This window comes from Pyrgilauda ruficollis, unplaced genomic scaffold (assembly GCF_017590135.1).
Source record: "Pyrgilauda ruficollis isolate IOZ18807 unplaced genomic scaffold, ASM1759013v1 scaffold1, whole genome shotgun sequence".
Classification (NCBI taxonomy): domain Eukaryota; kingdom Metazoa; phylum Chordata; class Aves; order Passeriformes; family Passeridae; genus Pyrgilauda; species Pyrgilauda ruficollis.
Genome location: NW_024508100.1, coordinates 6,003,877 through 6,021,381, shown reverse-complemented (window position 1 = coordinate 6,021,381; position 17,505 = coordinate 6,003,877). Strand labels below are relative to the sequence as shown.

General features: G+C 42.4%; 1 protein-coding gene across 1 annotated transcript in view; it reads right to left on the bottom strand.

The window, feature by feature from the left end:
- Window positions 1-14,091, bottom strand: part of ABLIM2 (actin binding LIM protein family member 2) — a 128,969-nt gene extending 114,878 nt beyond the window's left edge. The window contains exon 1 of the mRNA XM_041470712.1: window positions 14,048-14,091. Within this exon, the coding sequence (XP_041326646.1) occupies window positions 14,048-14,063 (16 nt within the window). The 5' untranslated portion in view covers window positions 14,064-14,091. The remainder of the gene's footprint in view (window positions 1-14,047) is intronic.
- Between the last annotated feature and the right edge of the window lie 3,414 nt (window positions 14,092-17,505).

The window sequence follows — 17,505 nt, the reverse complement described above, 5'->3', positions numbered from 1 at the left end:
TGACTCTTCCATATGGGAGCTCTGGGAGTTTTGACTGCAATATAAGAAGTATTGTTAAGCCCTCAAAGTTCTATCACACCCTTGAAATACTTGTTGTTTTAAATTAAGTACCATCCCTCAGAGATATGTGACTGTGCAGCAATCTGTTCTTTAGTTTTTCATTAGATTAATGTAGTTCTAGTTGTCATAGTTGCAGAGAAAGGTTAGTAGTTTTTAACATTCTAAAAAGTCTTCTCATCCCTTTCCGGTATGAACAACATAAACAAAATGCAAATGGTAAGAAAGAGGCTCCAATTTCTGTTCCATCTTATGATTGTGGATGTCACTGCTTGTGATTTTTTCCTTAATGCCCTTGCGCATGTAAATGGCCTAATTTATAGATCTCAGGAATATGCATAAGGTTTTGGCTTCTGCTTGTATACTCTCTGAATTTATGATACTACAGTATTTTAAAAATATATATGTATTTGTTTATTTATTTCTTAAAAGTCCTAGAGATACACTGTAACACCTTGCTTTGGAGAAAGAACACCAACCACATGAGTTTTGAAGTGACCTTCCCATGGTGTTGGGAAGAGCTGACAGGGCAGTTTCACTAACCAGTGTAGCCCCAAGAAAACAAAAAAAAAATTCAGGGGAAAAAAAAAAAAAAGAGAGAGAGAGAAAAAATACTCCCACAGCAAGTGATATTCCTCTTGGAAACAGCAGGAATGGCCTCTTTGTCCCACTCACCAATTTTATGATTTTATGGCTGTGGACAGGACAGTGATGACAACACCCACAGCTGAGCACCTTGTGCCAGACCAAGGCAGGGGCCAAAGGCAAATCACCAACATGGCTGGTGCCAAGGGACCCAGAACTGGCCCCAAGCCCCCCAGCACTCAGAGCAAATCCTGAGCTGCTGGATCCATCTGTGGACCTTTTGCTATAATACTTCATTTTCCAGCCCGCAGGCAACTGACAGAGCAGATGTCGCTGAAATGACTTAATGTATTAAGCTGCTATTTGTTTAATTCTGATGTGGAAAATGTGTCACACTCTAAATAGTTTACTATGTTAACATACCACTGCAGCAACCTATAGCAATCTTTAATCATTTTATTTTAGACTTATTTGCTTATTGTACTTTAAATCATAATTAAACCTGTCTTCTTGCTTCCTCTTAAGTGTACTTACTCTTAACTTCACCTCCAGTTTCCTCAAGCTGAATAAACAGAAATATTATCACAAATAAACATTTAATGTTCTAGGATATTTTATCTACAATTTATTTGCATTAAATTACATAAGATAGATGCAGATAAAACTTCCAGTACAATATATTATCTTAATAATCTGCAGCACAATAATTCATAAATGAAGGGACTCTGGGGGCTTAACTTTAAGGCATAACAGCTTAATTTCTGTATCTGCATAAGAAGGCTGACCAAAGCTATATTTGCAATGGGTCTCTGAATAATAGTACTAAAATCTGAAATCTAAGTATTCTTATATGAATCAAAATTTCTCAGAAAATATTCTTCAAAATTTTAATTCTAAGGTAAGAGCAGATTTTAATAACTACAGAATGAAGTTTTATTTCTTATATAAATACATAGTTCCTTGTGCTTCAGTGGGATTATACACGACAGTATAGCTAGTCTTGAACCTGAAAATAATTTATCTCAAAAACTTTTAAGGAATCAATTCTAGAATAATTTTTAAAACATTATGATGAGCAGTACAAATGAAGAATTGCAAGCTGTAAAGATGAATGCTGAACCTTTCAAACTGAAGGAGAAATATGAAGTCTACTGAACTTCTCTGTGCATTCACAAGAGATGCTGCAGAGCCTTATTAGCCTGACAAACCCTAAGCATGTATTAGTAAAAATAATCCTCTTGCATGTAGCTGCAGCCCTTTGATAAGTCAGCACCCCTTGCATTAGCACTTTTGGTTTCTTGAGGCTCTGGGCACGAGTAAGACACATTTAGCTTGCCAGTGCCTGACCCTGTTGATTTGGGTTAGCATTGCACTGTGGCAGTCTTTCCTGCAGGCACTGCAGGGCTGGCTGCTGCTTCAGCAGTGGGGTCATGTCAGCAGCTCTGCAAAGAACCCTCATGAACTTAAACTGTAATGGAAAATCAAAACTGAGGAGTGCACTTTTAAAAATACAGCTTCTGAAACATGCTTCTGTGCTTGTAAACCCAGTTAAAGGGTAACGTTGCATGACATTGAGGAATTCTTGCAGAGAAACACTCGTCTGCATTTTTCTGTACAGCAGGCTCATCTGACTTGGTGGGCAGGCAGCCACTCCTCACTGAGACTGCAATGGCCCATTGCACAACGGGTGCAGGCACAACCCACTGTGAGACACCTCTGGAACACAGGCCAGAGGTGTCAAAAGGCTTCCAACAACAAAAAAGCTGGAAGGAGTGTGTTCAGCGACAGTTCTTCATAACCACCCTGTGCTGGTTGCCAGCAGGCACCCCCAACGTGGCCTGTCTGCTCCACCTCTCCTTGGAATCATGCATATGATTTTCCCCCAACAATTAAATTATACCAGCAATGACACTCTTCTGCAATGATGAAATGGTCAAAACCTGCTGACAAAGAAATGAACACAGGAATCTGATGCTTCCTAACAGAGAGCAACAGGACACAACCAACATGGCGCACTTTGGTCAGATTTTTTTTAAGATGGACTTGGTTGTCTCAATGTCTTTTGAAGAGGAGTACCATGTGTGGCTTGGAGCAGGTTCCCTTTATCTAGACAATCATAGTAAAGAAGCTTCACTCAGTACCAGCCCTCAGAGTTGAAATAATCTTCACCCCAACAACTCAGCTTTCAGGTCACTGGGGGATACAAAAGCTGACACATGCTATCAGTGCGACCTGGAACGGATCACAAATCTTTTCTAAATTACCTATTGAATCCATGTGATTGTAGCTGATGAAAGCTGCAGAAACTGAAACATTGGAAAGTTGCCTCAAACCCCAGCTGAGAAAGGGAGATGGGTGAGCACAGAGAAACCTGGAGCTTTTCCACTTTGCTGCACTTATCCATAACAATGGCCTTTGGGGGAATATTAACTTAAGCCTGCCTCTAGAGGAAAAAGCTGTACGTTATCTCTTTGCCACGTTATGTCACCTTTAAAGAGCTTTAAAGAACTGGCAAGTGACAGTGACAGCTGCTGGCAGGAGTCTGCTGGGACAGGCGTCATGGGGGCTGCACAGATTCCTTGGTGGGGCTGCACGCTCACGGCTTGGGTGCCAGCACATGCTGCCTTTTCCTATCATGTAAAAATAAAAAAATAAAAAGAAAATTTAAAAAAAAAATAAATTCCAGGGTTAGGGTCTAAGGATTTTTTTAAAGTATTTTACATGTGAAGTTTTCTCTGATGACATCAGCTGCAATCTTTGTTTCTTTTTGAAATGAAATCTCCTCATGGATATGATCCAGAGAGGAACAAAATCAAGGGCAGGAATATTTGGGCTGCCAGGGGCATGGAGTTAGCAGCAGAAAACTGGCTTTGTTACAGTTGGTTTTCTCAAGCCCAACTCTTCCCTCCCTTCTTGAGCCACTGGACAAGATGAGGACCAGATATTATTTTCAAAACTTAGGGGAAGATGGAAAACAAATTAACCTTTCAATTTCCACTCTTACATCTATCAACAAATGTCAGCCACTCATGCCAATGCCAAAAATAACCCAAAATGTATTAAGTCTTACATATGTAAAGTCAGAGTGACCTAACAGAAGGAACATTTAATTCAGACCTTGGTATTTCACTCTTCTTCTCTTGACTAATCCTACCCAACACAAGTCACAAATCTCTTCTCAGTTCTGCGTGCACAAGCAAATCCTCTCCTCCTCCTGTGAGAGCTTTGCAATCAATTGACAAAAAAGACTATCAGAAATTTAAACATATTTACAAAAATATGAGCACCAACATACCATAATGAAATTCTACCAAAAGAAACTCTGACATCAGACAACATAAACGTGATACCTCCTACCAAAAAAGGAAGGGGTTCCTGCAAAATACGGCAACATTTTCCTAAAGATAAGATGTTATCTTTTAGTTTGGGATTAAAAATAGTACAACTGTTACCTATGACACAAAGCCAGAGACAACATCTCCTCCTAATAGTTTATAAACTATATAAACTGCAGTCAGAAAAAATACAGGGGATATTAATAGAACAGCAATTATCATAACAATTATATTATTTGTATTTAAAAGTTTTCCAGCCATTTTATTGCATTTTTGCTTTCTTTAAGCCATACCATTTCAGGATGCTTACAAAGAAGTATGCAATAAAAAGTTGAAATAAATTGATTAAAAGAGATTTTAACACTGACAGTGAGATTCAAGAGCTGTGTTGGAAGCAGCCTAGAGACAGGAAGGAGTGGAACACCTAGGGTCCTTTGTTTATTTGTCTGTGATTTATTTAAGCCATTTTGTCCAATGGATTTGTGGATGTGCAGCTCCTACTGCCCACTCAAAGTGCTCCCTCCCCACTGCTCCAGTGCGACCCAGAGCTGCCAAGGTAAAATGCCAGGTAGCCTGTGACCAGTCTGGTTCTTTAGCAAGTGTTAGTTCTTCATGCTACTATAATATCAGTGCAATGGAATAATGTCCATGTAATATTTTTTTTTCCACAGCACAGTTACAATGATTTCCCTAGAAAATTCACAGGGGTTATCTAAATTTCAGTCCTTTGCCTTCCAGCTCAAGAGACATGATCTGCCTTCCAGATCCACAGAGCCTGTAGGGTAGGAATCTTCCTTTAAAATATCAAGGTTTGTTGTTTACCCACTGCTAAGGTCTCTCTAAGCAACAATGGATGTGCAACTCCTTAAAATAGTCACAGGTTCACCTAGGGAAAAAAAGAATTTTTTTTTTTTTTTAATTACAAAAACGTAAACCAGTACAGCATTTTCTAAGCATGCAGGGTAACTGGCACAGAAATGGACTATCAGGAGAAGTGATATGCTCAATACCTCTTATTGTCTTGGAAGAACATACTTCTGCTTTTGCAAGCAACTCACTGTTGGAATATATGAGTGAAAATAATCGCTTATACAGAAAAGTAGAAGAGGATTAGATGGCATAGCAACTGAATTTGACCCATAACTTAGGCAGTGTCTCAAAAACAGTTTCTGCATGTAACTAGAATTAAAGATGGAATGCAGAACTGAAATATTTGTGCTTTTTGACGCCCACAGTACAAACAGCTATACTGAAAGCATCCATCACTGTAATAAATACATAATTACTGACCATACAAAACATGTATGACAGCAAAATTACTGAGATGGAAACTGGAACTGCCTCCAATATACAGGATTTCTATATATTTTCAAAAACACTATTTACCCTTGTATTTAGAAAGGGCCTGAGAAGCTTCATCTTTCTAATTCTTAGCAGGACAGGTAAATCGAGCATCCAACCAACACTGTGTGGCAGTTTCTGACAGCTTCAGCTTAACAGCCAGGCTTCTTCTGCCAACTTAAATTTGCAGCTTGTGCTGTTTGCTGCTTTCTAAAATAGGCATGACTACGGCACGCTTCTAGATCTATGTAGACCTTATGTGCTTCAGAGACAAGACACAGAAAGCTCAGCCGAGCATTTCCTCAGAGCTGGCAGCACTCCCCTAATATCAATCTCATAAACTTCACAGGACACAGCCTGAGCTGTTCCCATTAAAAGTCAGCTTTGACCTTGGGAAAAAACTCAGGCGTATCGCAAGTTAAAATTATAGATCTATGGAAAGAAATGCAAAACGTGCCTATTGCTTCAGCAGTTCTGAAAACGTATCACATGGCTTCAGAGCAGAAACATGATTTAACCCCAAAGTTTAGCAGTAATGGAAGTTAAGGGTTCCTAGCACAACCTAGGCTTTAGTCTTAGGTCAAATCCTATTAATAATATAGACAACCAAATCTGCAGCAGTGTCAGTGAGTAGCTCTACTAAGATATAAATAGAACTTTGTTAAGCTGGCTTCATGCATTTAATGAAATTTAGGCCACACTACCAAAAAGAAGCTAAAATTCCTCATCTGAGGTGATCATCCCTTAGTACCATCCTGAAAAACATACAAGACCAAGATGGACACAGCCACTGTCATGGTTAGCTCCCAGGTCAGGACAATGGGCTCAGCTGGAAACAAGCTACTCAAGCACTCAATCCAAGCTGGTACAGTCTAATGATCTGAAATAATGACAATAAATGTCAGCAAACTGAAATATAATCTAGTCTGTTTTATCATTACTAAATGTCTCATGGCTCATACAGACGTAAAGAAGATGCTAGAAAAGCTCTGGTTATGCTGTCACTGACAACACATTAAGGCAATCTGTGAGATGCTTCTTACCTTAGTTTGGGACCATGAAAACCTGTGGTTATTAGAACAAAGATGCTGAAATGATTGCACCTAATTCTGTACAAAGGCACATAAAAAAATGCCCTAGTTCCAAAGAGATAAAACACTGCAGTTCACAGTGATGGGTGATGATACTTAAAACTTCTCAAAGTCTCAGCAGTGGAGAAGCCAGACTTTCATACCGAACTCCATGTCCCAGCTGAGGGGCTCTGCAGCTGCACATACACAACCCCCAGGACAGGTCTGCATCTCTAGGCAATTGTTCAAGAGATTTGTGATACATAAACCCTGTTTCTCCATGGGGTCTGGCTCAGGAAAACTTACCAATGTTCATACATGCAGCTGACACTAATTTTTCTCCAATTTTCCAAGGCAGGAATGAGCCATCAAAACATGTCCAAGAAGATTGGTTGGTAAATGGCCACACAAAACATTTAAGATTAATCTGCCTGTGGATCTCTGTAGCAACACAACAGATGCTCTGCAGTCATGGTTAAGGACAGTTTCAAATACTCACTGAAAACTTTGGACCAGATGCCCAGAGATCCAGCTGACTACAGGCCAGTCTTCAGTTTGGCAAGTGCTGGAGCAACGTGGTCTATTAAATTTTGAAAATCTCAGAGGCTGGAGATTTCACAGCCCCTCTGCTACCCTCCTTGGTTCCCTCCTGGGTTCAAGCACTATCACTAGGATTTCACTTTCCCTTACAACCAGCATGGACTCCTCCTGCTACCCCTTCAGAGGGTTGCTTCTTGCCCTTTTTCTATGCCTTTGTGAGAGGAGCTTGGCTTCATCTCCCCTTCACCCACTCATCGGGGGGGGGGGGGGGGGGGGGGAGGGTTGAAAAACACAATTCAATTCCCCTCTGTCTTGTCTCTCTTTTCCAGGTGGATCAGGAGCAGAGCTCTCCATCCCCTCTCCCCAGCTGCCACCCTCTCAAGAGAAGAGCACAGCAGCTTCCACTGCACCAGTCCTGGCAGGTCCACTCTGTTGACCAAGTGGGTGGGAACATCATAGCTCAGTTGCGCCATTAGTCATGGAAAGGTCAGTGCAAAACAACTCTCCTCCCTTATCACCAGCATTTACCCATCACCTGCACCCAGGATGTTTCTGTCAGTGCCTGAAGCCAGCAGCAGAGCGCAGGGTTGAGTTTAGTCTGAGCAGGGCCGGAGCTGCCGAGCAAACCGAGGCTCAGAGCACAGGAAAAGGCCTGGGTTGGCAAGCCTGACTTGCAGCCAGGTTAACAGACAGCAGAACAGAGAGCATATGTGCAAGTCACAGGGGCGAGGCGCCGGGGCCAGTGCCAGACACCCACGGCACAGCCATACGCAGCCCCAGCTGTTCCCGACTGCCTCGGGTCCCAGCTAAGGCCTTGGGCTGCAAACCCTTTTCCATTCCCATCTTCCTCTCATCAGGGTAATAGCGTCAACACAGCCATTTCTATGGTTGCCTTTGTATCAGTACACAATTGTATTTGTGGCCTTAAAGGTTAGATCCTCTGTATCTGTGTTGCATCTAAAACTGTAACCAGGTGATTGCCTTCATGCTGCTGGTATTGCAAAGCCAAAGGAAAACCACAGAAAACCTACAAGACTCCATAAAGCCAAACTTCCCAGCTGAACTCAGCCAAATATCCCCAGCGGGGTCTTACAAGGTAAAGAACAGAAAAGCCTGTTTGACTTGCAGGTCCCAGCTAAGTTTGCAATACCGAGAACACCAACTGGAAAAGGGAAGTGAAGAACTTGAAAACAGAGCAAAGCAAATGAAGGTAACTGAGAAAAAAACAAATAGGAAACTGTAAAAGTATTTTTCATGACTCCTAGAGCATTCACATTATTTTAAGCTGCAAAATTTATAGCAGTCTAGGATTTAGAAATGTACCTCAGTAAACTCTCCTGACAGAGGTAAAAATAAGAAAATAAGTCCAGAAAAAAACAAAGTGGTCTCTGATCAAGACCTCTCCAAATGAATCCCTGCACACAAGGCTGCCCATTCATTAAGTCCCACTCAGAGATGCTCAGCAGAGAAGATCCCAGTATATATTTAGACATCAACTAGTAAACTGCCTTATGAATCACTTCTGAAATTCCTTTATCCTAAGTCATATACTCTATGTCATATAATCTCTAAGTCATATACTTAGGAGGAGAAGGAAGTATATGACCTATTTTTTAAAGTGACAAAAGCTTTTGCCTGACACTTAAGCAGAACAGGTTCTGTGGCTTGTTCTTCATATGATATGCATCAAACTTTAACTCTTACTTCACCATGAATTTTACCATACAAACAGCATGACAGCAATTCAATCCTTGCCACTGCCTGAACTAGACTTGAAGGAACACAACTAGTGAAGGCTTAGTGCTCCCCTTTTGTACACCATACCCAGCTATTTCACTCCATAAACCACTACAGGAGAGGGATTTTTTCCCACTGAAGCACAAATTAACTTGGCAAAAGGGAAGAGGAAGAACCACATTTCATCCTCCACTGAAGTATCATGCTAGAAATGAACTGACAGAAGAGGTGCTTGAAAACTTCCCAAGAAACTGGATGCTGTATTTGTGAGCAGCTACTATGCAGTAACAACCAAGATTACACATTTGTTCTTCATATCCACCATGAGGAGCAACTGCAATCTGTTACTGTTTTACAATGACAGCATTACTTAAACCTAAAAATAACAGTTTTTAAGTAGGAAAAAACCAACCTGCAATTAAGAACACTAAAGTATTTTCAAACATCACTAGTGGTCTGCAATTCAGGAATGTGTATTTTTCATGGCCAACTGCATTTAGACTTTTTCTTTCATCTACAGATCAAGAAAATTGTCCTATAAGATCAGGAGATTCTTCAAAATATAGTTAATGATCAATTTGACTAATACCAGTAGAAGGATTTGATTTTAAAGGAGAAAGAGAAAAAAATGGCTCCTAAAGCTACAGAAATATTCACTGAACAAAGTTTTTATTCATCTCACATTTCTTATCTGAAATGGAAAAATACATAACCATGCTTCATGAAAAACAATACTCCATCTACATTTCAGAGCACGAACATCAACTAATAAGCTGTGAAAAAAAAACATTCCAAAAAACATTCCAAAACATTTCAGATGGTAACAGTTATGGACCTTGACACGCTGCTAATGGACATTGACACAGGGAATAATACAAATTCAGAAATGTTTGCCTTAAGGTTATATTTAAGGATGCAGAGAGCAAGCCAGCAAATTGTCCACTAATCTCCAAGGCACATGTGCTGCCCTCCATCTGATGCTGGGCTTGTGCAGAGACCCAGCTCTGCTGCCTGGGCCCCCTTTCATCCTGGCACTTACAGAGCTCTGTTTCTAACAGCCCCATGCAGCACAAGCCCTTTTAACACAAATATATGTTTAATTCTTCACTGTGAGTGCTGAGTGCTTGGTTGGAGAACCCAAGGGTCCAAAGGTGAGTTAATGGCACCAGCAAACCCCTACAGGACTGGAAAATGCAGCAGTGAGCTTACAATTAACAGCAATCAGGAGAGAGGAGTTTTCACTGCTAAAGCTTTGATTTGTGCAGTGTAGAGGGGAATTGTTTGTCAAATCGACCAAAACTAAAATCAAGAATTCTTCACTTCTCCTTGAATGTTGGCCATCCAATTGCACAGAAGAGAGACAAAAAGTAGCTATGCTTGTATTTCTCAATTTTTTCTACATTTCTTAGACCTCTATGTTTTTATGTCAAAGATAATTCTTGGTGATTAAGTACATAAGCAATAATGTCCCGAGGAACAAAACTGAAAGCATACTGCTTGTACATCGTACTGCAGGGGCAGTCAGATGTGAGCAGACACCAGCCCACAACAGCCCAGAAAGGTGCTCAGTACTGGACAGGGGCTTCACTGAAAACAGGCAAGTGAGCAAGGAGACCTCACTCAGAAAGCCAAATGTCCGGATTCTGTTAAGAACTATCCACCTCTCCAGAGATGGGCTGCAGCACTTGGGCAGCATGTGAAGGCCACCAGGAGACAGGATGTCCTGCAGTCAGGAGTTACCAGCTGATGTGACATCACCTGAGAAGCTCTTCTGACCTACTTCTCCCTCCCCTAACTGTGCTGTGTGTTTCCATCATCCAAGAACATGATGCCATTTAAAAGATACATTGACTGAGCTGAAACCATTTTCTTAAGAGCTGTAAAGAATCCCCCAAAACCTTAACAAATCCCAAGATACAGCTTCCTGTTCTTTAGTCTAAGAAATTAAATATTCTTTGCAATTCAACCTCAGAGGAAGAAAATACCAGCAGGAAATACAAGTCGTTGGGTTTTTGTCCAGGGAAACCTGGATAAAATAACAATGAAATGAAGTAGTTCTACTTTTGTTTAATTATGAAGCATGTAGGATTGCATCTTATAAGGTGAACATGTTCATTAGCAGGCACACTCCAAAGCAAGCTGACCTCCTGGTGCTCCTGTCTAGTAATTCAATGCTCTTTTACTAGTGCTCAGAACAAAGGGCTGAATGAAAAATATTGTATCTAAGTATAAAAATATAGCACAGTCTGATATAATCATAACTTTTGTCTCCAGGGAGGATTCTTATCAGCAAAGTTGCATGTGAACTTTGAAAAGGAATTAATCATCTCCAAGCTGAGCTGGACCCTGTGTGCCCAACCTGAGTAACCTCTTTTGTAACCAGAGCCACTACATTCCTGCTCCATTTGGGCTGTGACACTCCATTAGCTGTTCTCTGATCCATGCAACCAAATTGCCCCTTTAATATAATAGTTTAAAGACTAAATAGCTGTGTGAATTTGTGTCATGACATTTAATTTAATCTAATCTAAGATAACTTACCTAGTATGTAATTAGCTCTGTGATTCCCTTTTTGCACTTAAATAATAGACATCATGTTACCCTATTTCTGAGAATTGAGGAGAACCTCATTTTCACAATCTCAAATATTTAACCTATTCTGTTCTTCTTGCTATGATTTCAAGATGGCAAAGAACTTAATTATTAGACTGAAAACCATATTATAAGCTCTTAAAAGTACTTTTAGTATCCTAAAAGCACAACCACTTCATGCAAATCTCCCAGGTATAAAAAGCAGCGAATAGGCTCTTTCTTAGAAATAGTTTCAGCCAAGACCAATGGTAAGTATATATAGAAGGCAGCTGAGGAAAATCATGTGTGGAAAAATCTAATTGCTAGATATGTAATTACAACATATGTAATAATGCATCTGAGCTGTGTCTTACTATACCAGATGATCATATGCTTTCTATATTTAAAATTATAGTCTGAGTCTGCAGTCCATTCATCAGAACAATGGCTCAATGTATGTACTATTGAACTGTTTTAAATTGTATTACCTGTATCAATATATTACAAACTACATCACATTTACCACATATAAGCATTTCTATATCCCGTGCCAAATGCTATGGTTAAAGTGGCAAAGCAGCGTCACAGCACTGCCTGAAACCCTCTTGATACAGACAGTGGGTGGTGTGCTGCCTTGGTGCAAGAGAGGACACAGACTGAACAAAAGTTTCTGGAGTAATAAGGCAGATCCACAACTGTTTGCTCCATCTCAAGAATAAAAGCAATATTGGGAATTTCTCCTAGATTACCAAACCATGCAGCAATTCATTGGATCTCATGCGGGGCTGATTTTAACACACCACTGCACCCTTGTTTTCTTTGCAGAACCAGAAATATATTTCTGTTAGAGTAAACAGCAAACTTTGAATTAAAGCCTTTCCATAGTAATTTTGGTGGAAATCTCTTGGGAACAGCAATTTTAAATAAACCGTGGCACTGAATTTGTTGTACAATACTTGACCCATCAATGTTAACGGAAAATTTCCATTGATTTCACTGAGTAGATATGGGTCCTCACATTTAATTTATCATGAGAATTGATTGCAGGTTGTTTACATAGCCTGCACAGACACACAAAATCAAAATCTGGAAAGATCAAAGCTAACCCTATACTTAAAACCAAAATTCCTAAAACTGCCAGTTATTCTTTCAAATGAGACCTAAGAACTCTCAGGGTTTTTTTCCACTCTCTTTTTTCCCCAGGATGTTATTTTTATCTTGGCACTGTTCTTTTTTGCTATTTAATTTACACCGTGTTTGGAGCAATTACTGAGATAGAATTGTGTCAAGTCTCCTCTGCACTAACTTTTCTGCTGGGTTTATAACTTCACAATCTATGTAATTGGCATTTAAAACATTATAGCGAGAAAAACTTAGACTCTAATATTTCCTCTACCAGGCTGAGTTCTACCACAATAGAATTTAAACATTTCTCAGTATTTCATGTTCTTCAGTTCAAAATTAGAGCCAGGCAACCAAGAAAAGGATTCCGTACCGGCATTCCCCCAGTGCCAAAGGAGACGTTACATCCCTGTTAACTATCCCGATGCTCTTTAAAGACAGGAAACAGACTGGGGATTTCTATCGTCGTTCAACCACCCTGCAACACATGCTTTGCTCTCACCTGCACACCCGCCTTGGCCTGGGCACCTCCACAGAGGAGCGGCAGGCTGGCAGTATGTGTTTCACCCACAGACCATGTAAGGACTTGGACAATCAGCACACATGAAAGCACTTACACCATCAACAAACATGAGGAAATGCCAGACTAGGCTTTCAGCTGCAACCTGCAGCAGGTGCCTGACCCCAGGTCACTCACTGTCCTAAGCTTGTTCTCCTCTCTGTTTGCACCAGGCTCCCCTTTGGCTCGGTGTGAGGATGTGGTATGATTAAGCATGTTGACATACAGAGTCACCACATAATTGTAGCTATTCAGCCTCTCCCTGTTGTTGTGGTAGAGCATATATTTAGCACTACAGTTACCCTCACAAACGAAATACACAACCACCTCCCAGAGTCCCCGCTCTCTGTGCACAGCCCTGCATTTGCCTTAAGGACTATAATATTTTGCAATCAGCTGTGCTCTGAAGTAACCACCCCCCGCCGACACACAACGCAGATGAATGCTGAATCGCAAAAAAATACAGTTCCAAGTCAGTTCTCAAATCCGGCAGATATCACAGGATAAATTAGTTTTGTATTGCCCTGGGCAACTGGACTCCTCCGGGCGGCAATCCTAGCTTGGGCTCCGCGGCACATCCCTAATATCCACCTTCTCTACTGCCACAATATCTCAGCCAGCAGAAAAGGCCTGCTTTCAACCCAAATATCCCCGTCTGAAAAGCTGTGTGCTCCCACCCGGGATGCCGGGCGGGCCGGGGCACCAGCTGATGCCGCCCGCACCGCACCTCGGCTGCAGGGCCGCCCGAGCCGCTGGGTACCAGGGGGGATGGACACGGGGCGGCCCGAGCCGCTGGGTACCAGCGGGGGATGGACACGGGGCGGCCGCTCCAGCCCGACCTGCGGGCTCCGGCCGGGCTGCGGGGGCCGCCCGGGGCGGGGGCGGCTCCGCCGGAGCCCCGCGCAGGATCCGCAGCCCCTCCCGCCCGGCAGCGCCCGAAGCTGCGGCAGCTCCCCCCGCGACAGGCGCACACACAGGCGCACTCGTATTTTCGGGAGGTTTTAGGTGAGCGATTTTCATCCGGCTGTCGCTGCCCGCACCCCGCGCTGCAACGAGACGGACCCGAGCTGGGCAGCGGCAAAGACGCCCCGAAACATCGAGGGTCCCGGCCGCCCCCCGCGCCCGCCTACCTGTGCCGGTGCTCATGGCGCGCAGGAGGGGCCGCTCCCGGCACGGCTCGGCTCGGCTCGGCACGGCACGGCTCGGCTCGGCACGGCACGGCGGCACCTTGGGAAGTGTAGGCAGCCCCGCGCCGCCACCCGCGGACTACATCCCCCTCCGTGCCTTGCTGCGGCCGGGGGCGGCTCCGGCCGCGCCGCTTCTGCGGGCAGAGCTGCTGCAGCCCCCCCGCCCCGCAGAAACTTCTCCCCAGGTCTCTGGCGGAGCCGCAGCCCGCTCGCACCTGCCGGCCGCCACCGCTCCGGCCGGCCTCCCTCGCCCTAAGGCTGAGATCTTCCTCTGCATTCTCCTGTCCCGCTGGCGCTGGGCTCGTTCGATGCCCGGCAGAGCCGTGAGGTGCACAGGTGCTGCGGCGTGTCCCCAAGCGCCCGGGCAGTGACGATGAGGATGCTTCGCTGTTCCCCAGCGCAGCCCAGGCTCCCAGGCAGCGCTGCACCGCACGGAAGGTGTTGGCAGCAAGTCTGGGCGTTCAGCAGGGAAAAGCAGTGCTTTCGGGATCAGGTGAACTTTCACTGATCCTTTGGATTGGAAAGTACAAGTGCACACAATTACTACTATTAAAGCCATTTGCTTATTAAATACCCGTTTATTCAGTATTTCATAAATCTGAAAATCTATTTCTGTGAGAATTAATGGGATCTTTAAAAAAAAAAAACAAACAAAAAACAAACATCTGTTTTAACAAATACAAAAGCAGCCAGCGTGGTTGCATAAGCGTGCTGAACTGCACAGCTGCTCTGATGCTGATTTCAGAGTGTGCTCAGGGCAGCTTGGGGTTACAGTAACAGCATGAGGAAATAGGGATTGAACACTCGCTTTGCATTAATATCAGTCTGCTCTGTTCCACTGACAATTGCCTAAAAGTTGTAACTTAATTAACAGTTGTAAGCATGAAACCTACACAGCTTTCCCAGCCTACACCTGAAACTTAAGAGATAAGCTCTGTAGCAGTGCTTACATATCACATTTTGATAGAGAACCATGGTCCTTGGCCCTGTGTAAGAATGGCAGTGCCTTATGGCTCTCATGTCATTGGTCTGCTGTGCATGGGGAACCCCTGCACATAATCACTGCCATCAGGAGGAATGTGGACCTGCAACCCGAGCAGCCACAGGATCAGACTGTCCAAACAAGTAACATCCCATTCCTGACAGCCACCAGCAGTGGGTATCTGCTGAGGGGATTTCTTGAGCCAGATGTGTGTTCTTTGTTTAGAAGAACCTTCTGTGGATTTTCTTCTGTTGTCTTGTGCAGTCGTAGCTTGAACACATGCACGCTTCAAATGACTACAGCCTCCTGTGCAGGGAATTTCACAGCCAACCTGTCTGCTCTGAAGAACTATCTGCAGTTTTGAACCTGCTGTTTGCTATTTTTACTTGAGACCTGCTCATTCTTGTAGTAGAAGAGATAGCAAACATACATTTCCCTTTCACTTTCTCTGTGCCACTTATGAGTTTACACTGCTCTATCAGATTCCACCCTTCACTCCTACTCTAGTTAGTCATTCCTTAAAATGGGTGACTTCACTACCATGCTGCTGTCACTTTCTGTCATTTGTTCTGGAGTTTTATTGTTTGATTATCCACTTTGCTTTTAATCATGAAGTGTCTTTGCATATAATAATCATCATGAGTTCAAGGCAATCTCTGGGTGATGTTAGTAACCCTGTGGCTATGCATAAGTGTTGCTTTAAAAGCTAAATTAGACAGAACTCTTGTCTTGGATGTGGTGGGTGTACAATCCATATTGGAGGTAATGGAGAGGAAACTGCCTTGGGCTTGAAGGCTGCTAAAGGACGGTTTGACCCTTCTGCTGGGTGGCAGTGCAAAAGGAGGATGCATGCTAAAGCCTTCCATAATTCTTTGCTGTGAGAACCCCAGGCCCACAAGAGGTTTTTGGAAGTTTTTCCTACAAGTCATAGAGACAACTTAAAGGTTGAGGTTACTACACAAATGCTCAAAGTGCCCTCACAGTGTCAGGTCTTAGGGAACACTGAGAAACAGGCCATGGACTTCAAATTTCCCCTTCTTTAGGGTAATGTCACCTGCCACAACCTTGATTAAAAGCTCCTGGAAAAATCACAGTCTGCTTCTGGTAAGATCCCATTACTCCAACCAATGAATAAGGGAGTAATCAGCACTTTAAAGGTCTACTGTCTAAAAAAGATTTTCTCTAAGCTTATCCAGAAAAATCCCTGCTTCAATGACTTCTGGAGGTAGTTCAGTATCATGGATGACACAGATGACACAAGCATTACTTGGGAAGAGGTCATAGTTCAGTGCATGAGGGGTCTATGGCAAAAATAGTTGCCAGAGTTTATTCTGAATTCTGTTGGATTTGATGTTATCCTTGCTCTCCAGAAGAGCATTGTCTCTTTCTCTGAGAAGTTTGCCTTGAAAGGGTTGATAGCAAAATTGTGGTGAAGTTGTTGGTTTCACAGTCAAAGTGAAACCATCCAGAAAGGGTTGCCAAGAAGGCTTATACTAAACAATTTAAACTGTGTACCCAGTCTCACAGAATAAATAGCTCAAATCTTTCAGGACAACGATCTGTCCTGAGAATGGGCAGATACACTCTTTGGGCCACTGTAATATTCAGCCTCTTGTTACCCATCTCAGGCTAGTGGGCAGTCATCTCTTGATTTAATTTTTGAAAGCAATCAGCTTGTCCAGCTATGGCAGAGAAGGCTGAAAAGTCAGCCTTTGACCTGTCAGCACTTTGCACCACTTCTGTCATTACTGGGAATTCAATTGGCACCTGGCAAACCTGATGATCCTGTCTCTTCCTTCACATCCTCAGTGTCATCCTTAATTCTTCTAAGAGCTTTTTTTTTCTTTTTTCTTTTTCTTTTTCTTTTTTTTTTTTTGGGCTTGACTAATGCTATGCAAGACAAATTTACTTTCTAGCATAGAAGTGTTTTTTTCTAAAATTTCTCCACTAGTATTATTTGGACGATGTTATGGAAGAACTTTACATTTTAATGTCCATGTGCATTTAAACTCTATGTCTTTCTTAAGTACATCTTTGTGTCTTGCTCTATTGTATTAGCTGTATCAGGAAAATAAAATCTTCACTATCTACTGAATTTGTAACCATCCCAGTTATCAGAAATGCATCCTCCTCACATAAGGGAATATATACTTATGTATCTTCCCTCAAGTAAGGGAATATGTTTTCATGTAAAGAAAAAAAAAAGAATGAGCACTGTAAATGTAAAGAAAAAGAAAAAAAAATCAATATAGTGTGTCTTCAGTTAAAAAAGGTCCAGCTGAAGCAAGATAAAAAGGATTGTTTCTAATATTTCTGAAGTTTCCAGCTTTATGGTGATCATGGTCTTCCAGGACAATAAAATTATTAATTTTATTTGATTATTTGTCTGAAATTTTTTTTGGTCATTTCTATATGAGAG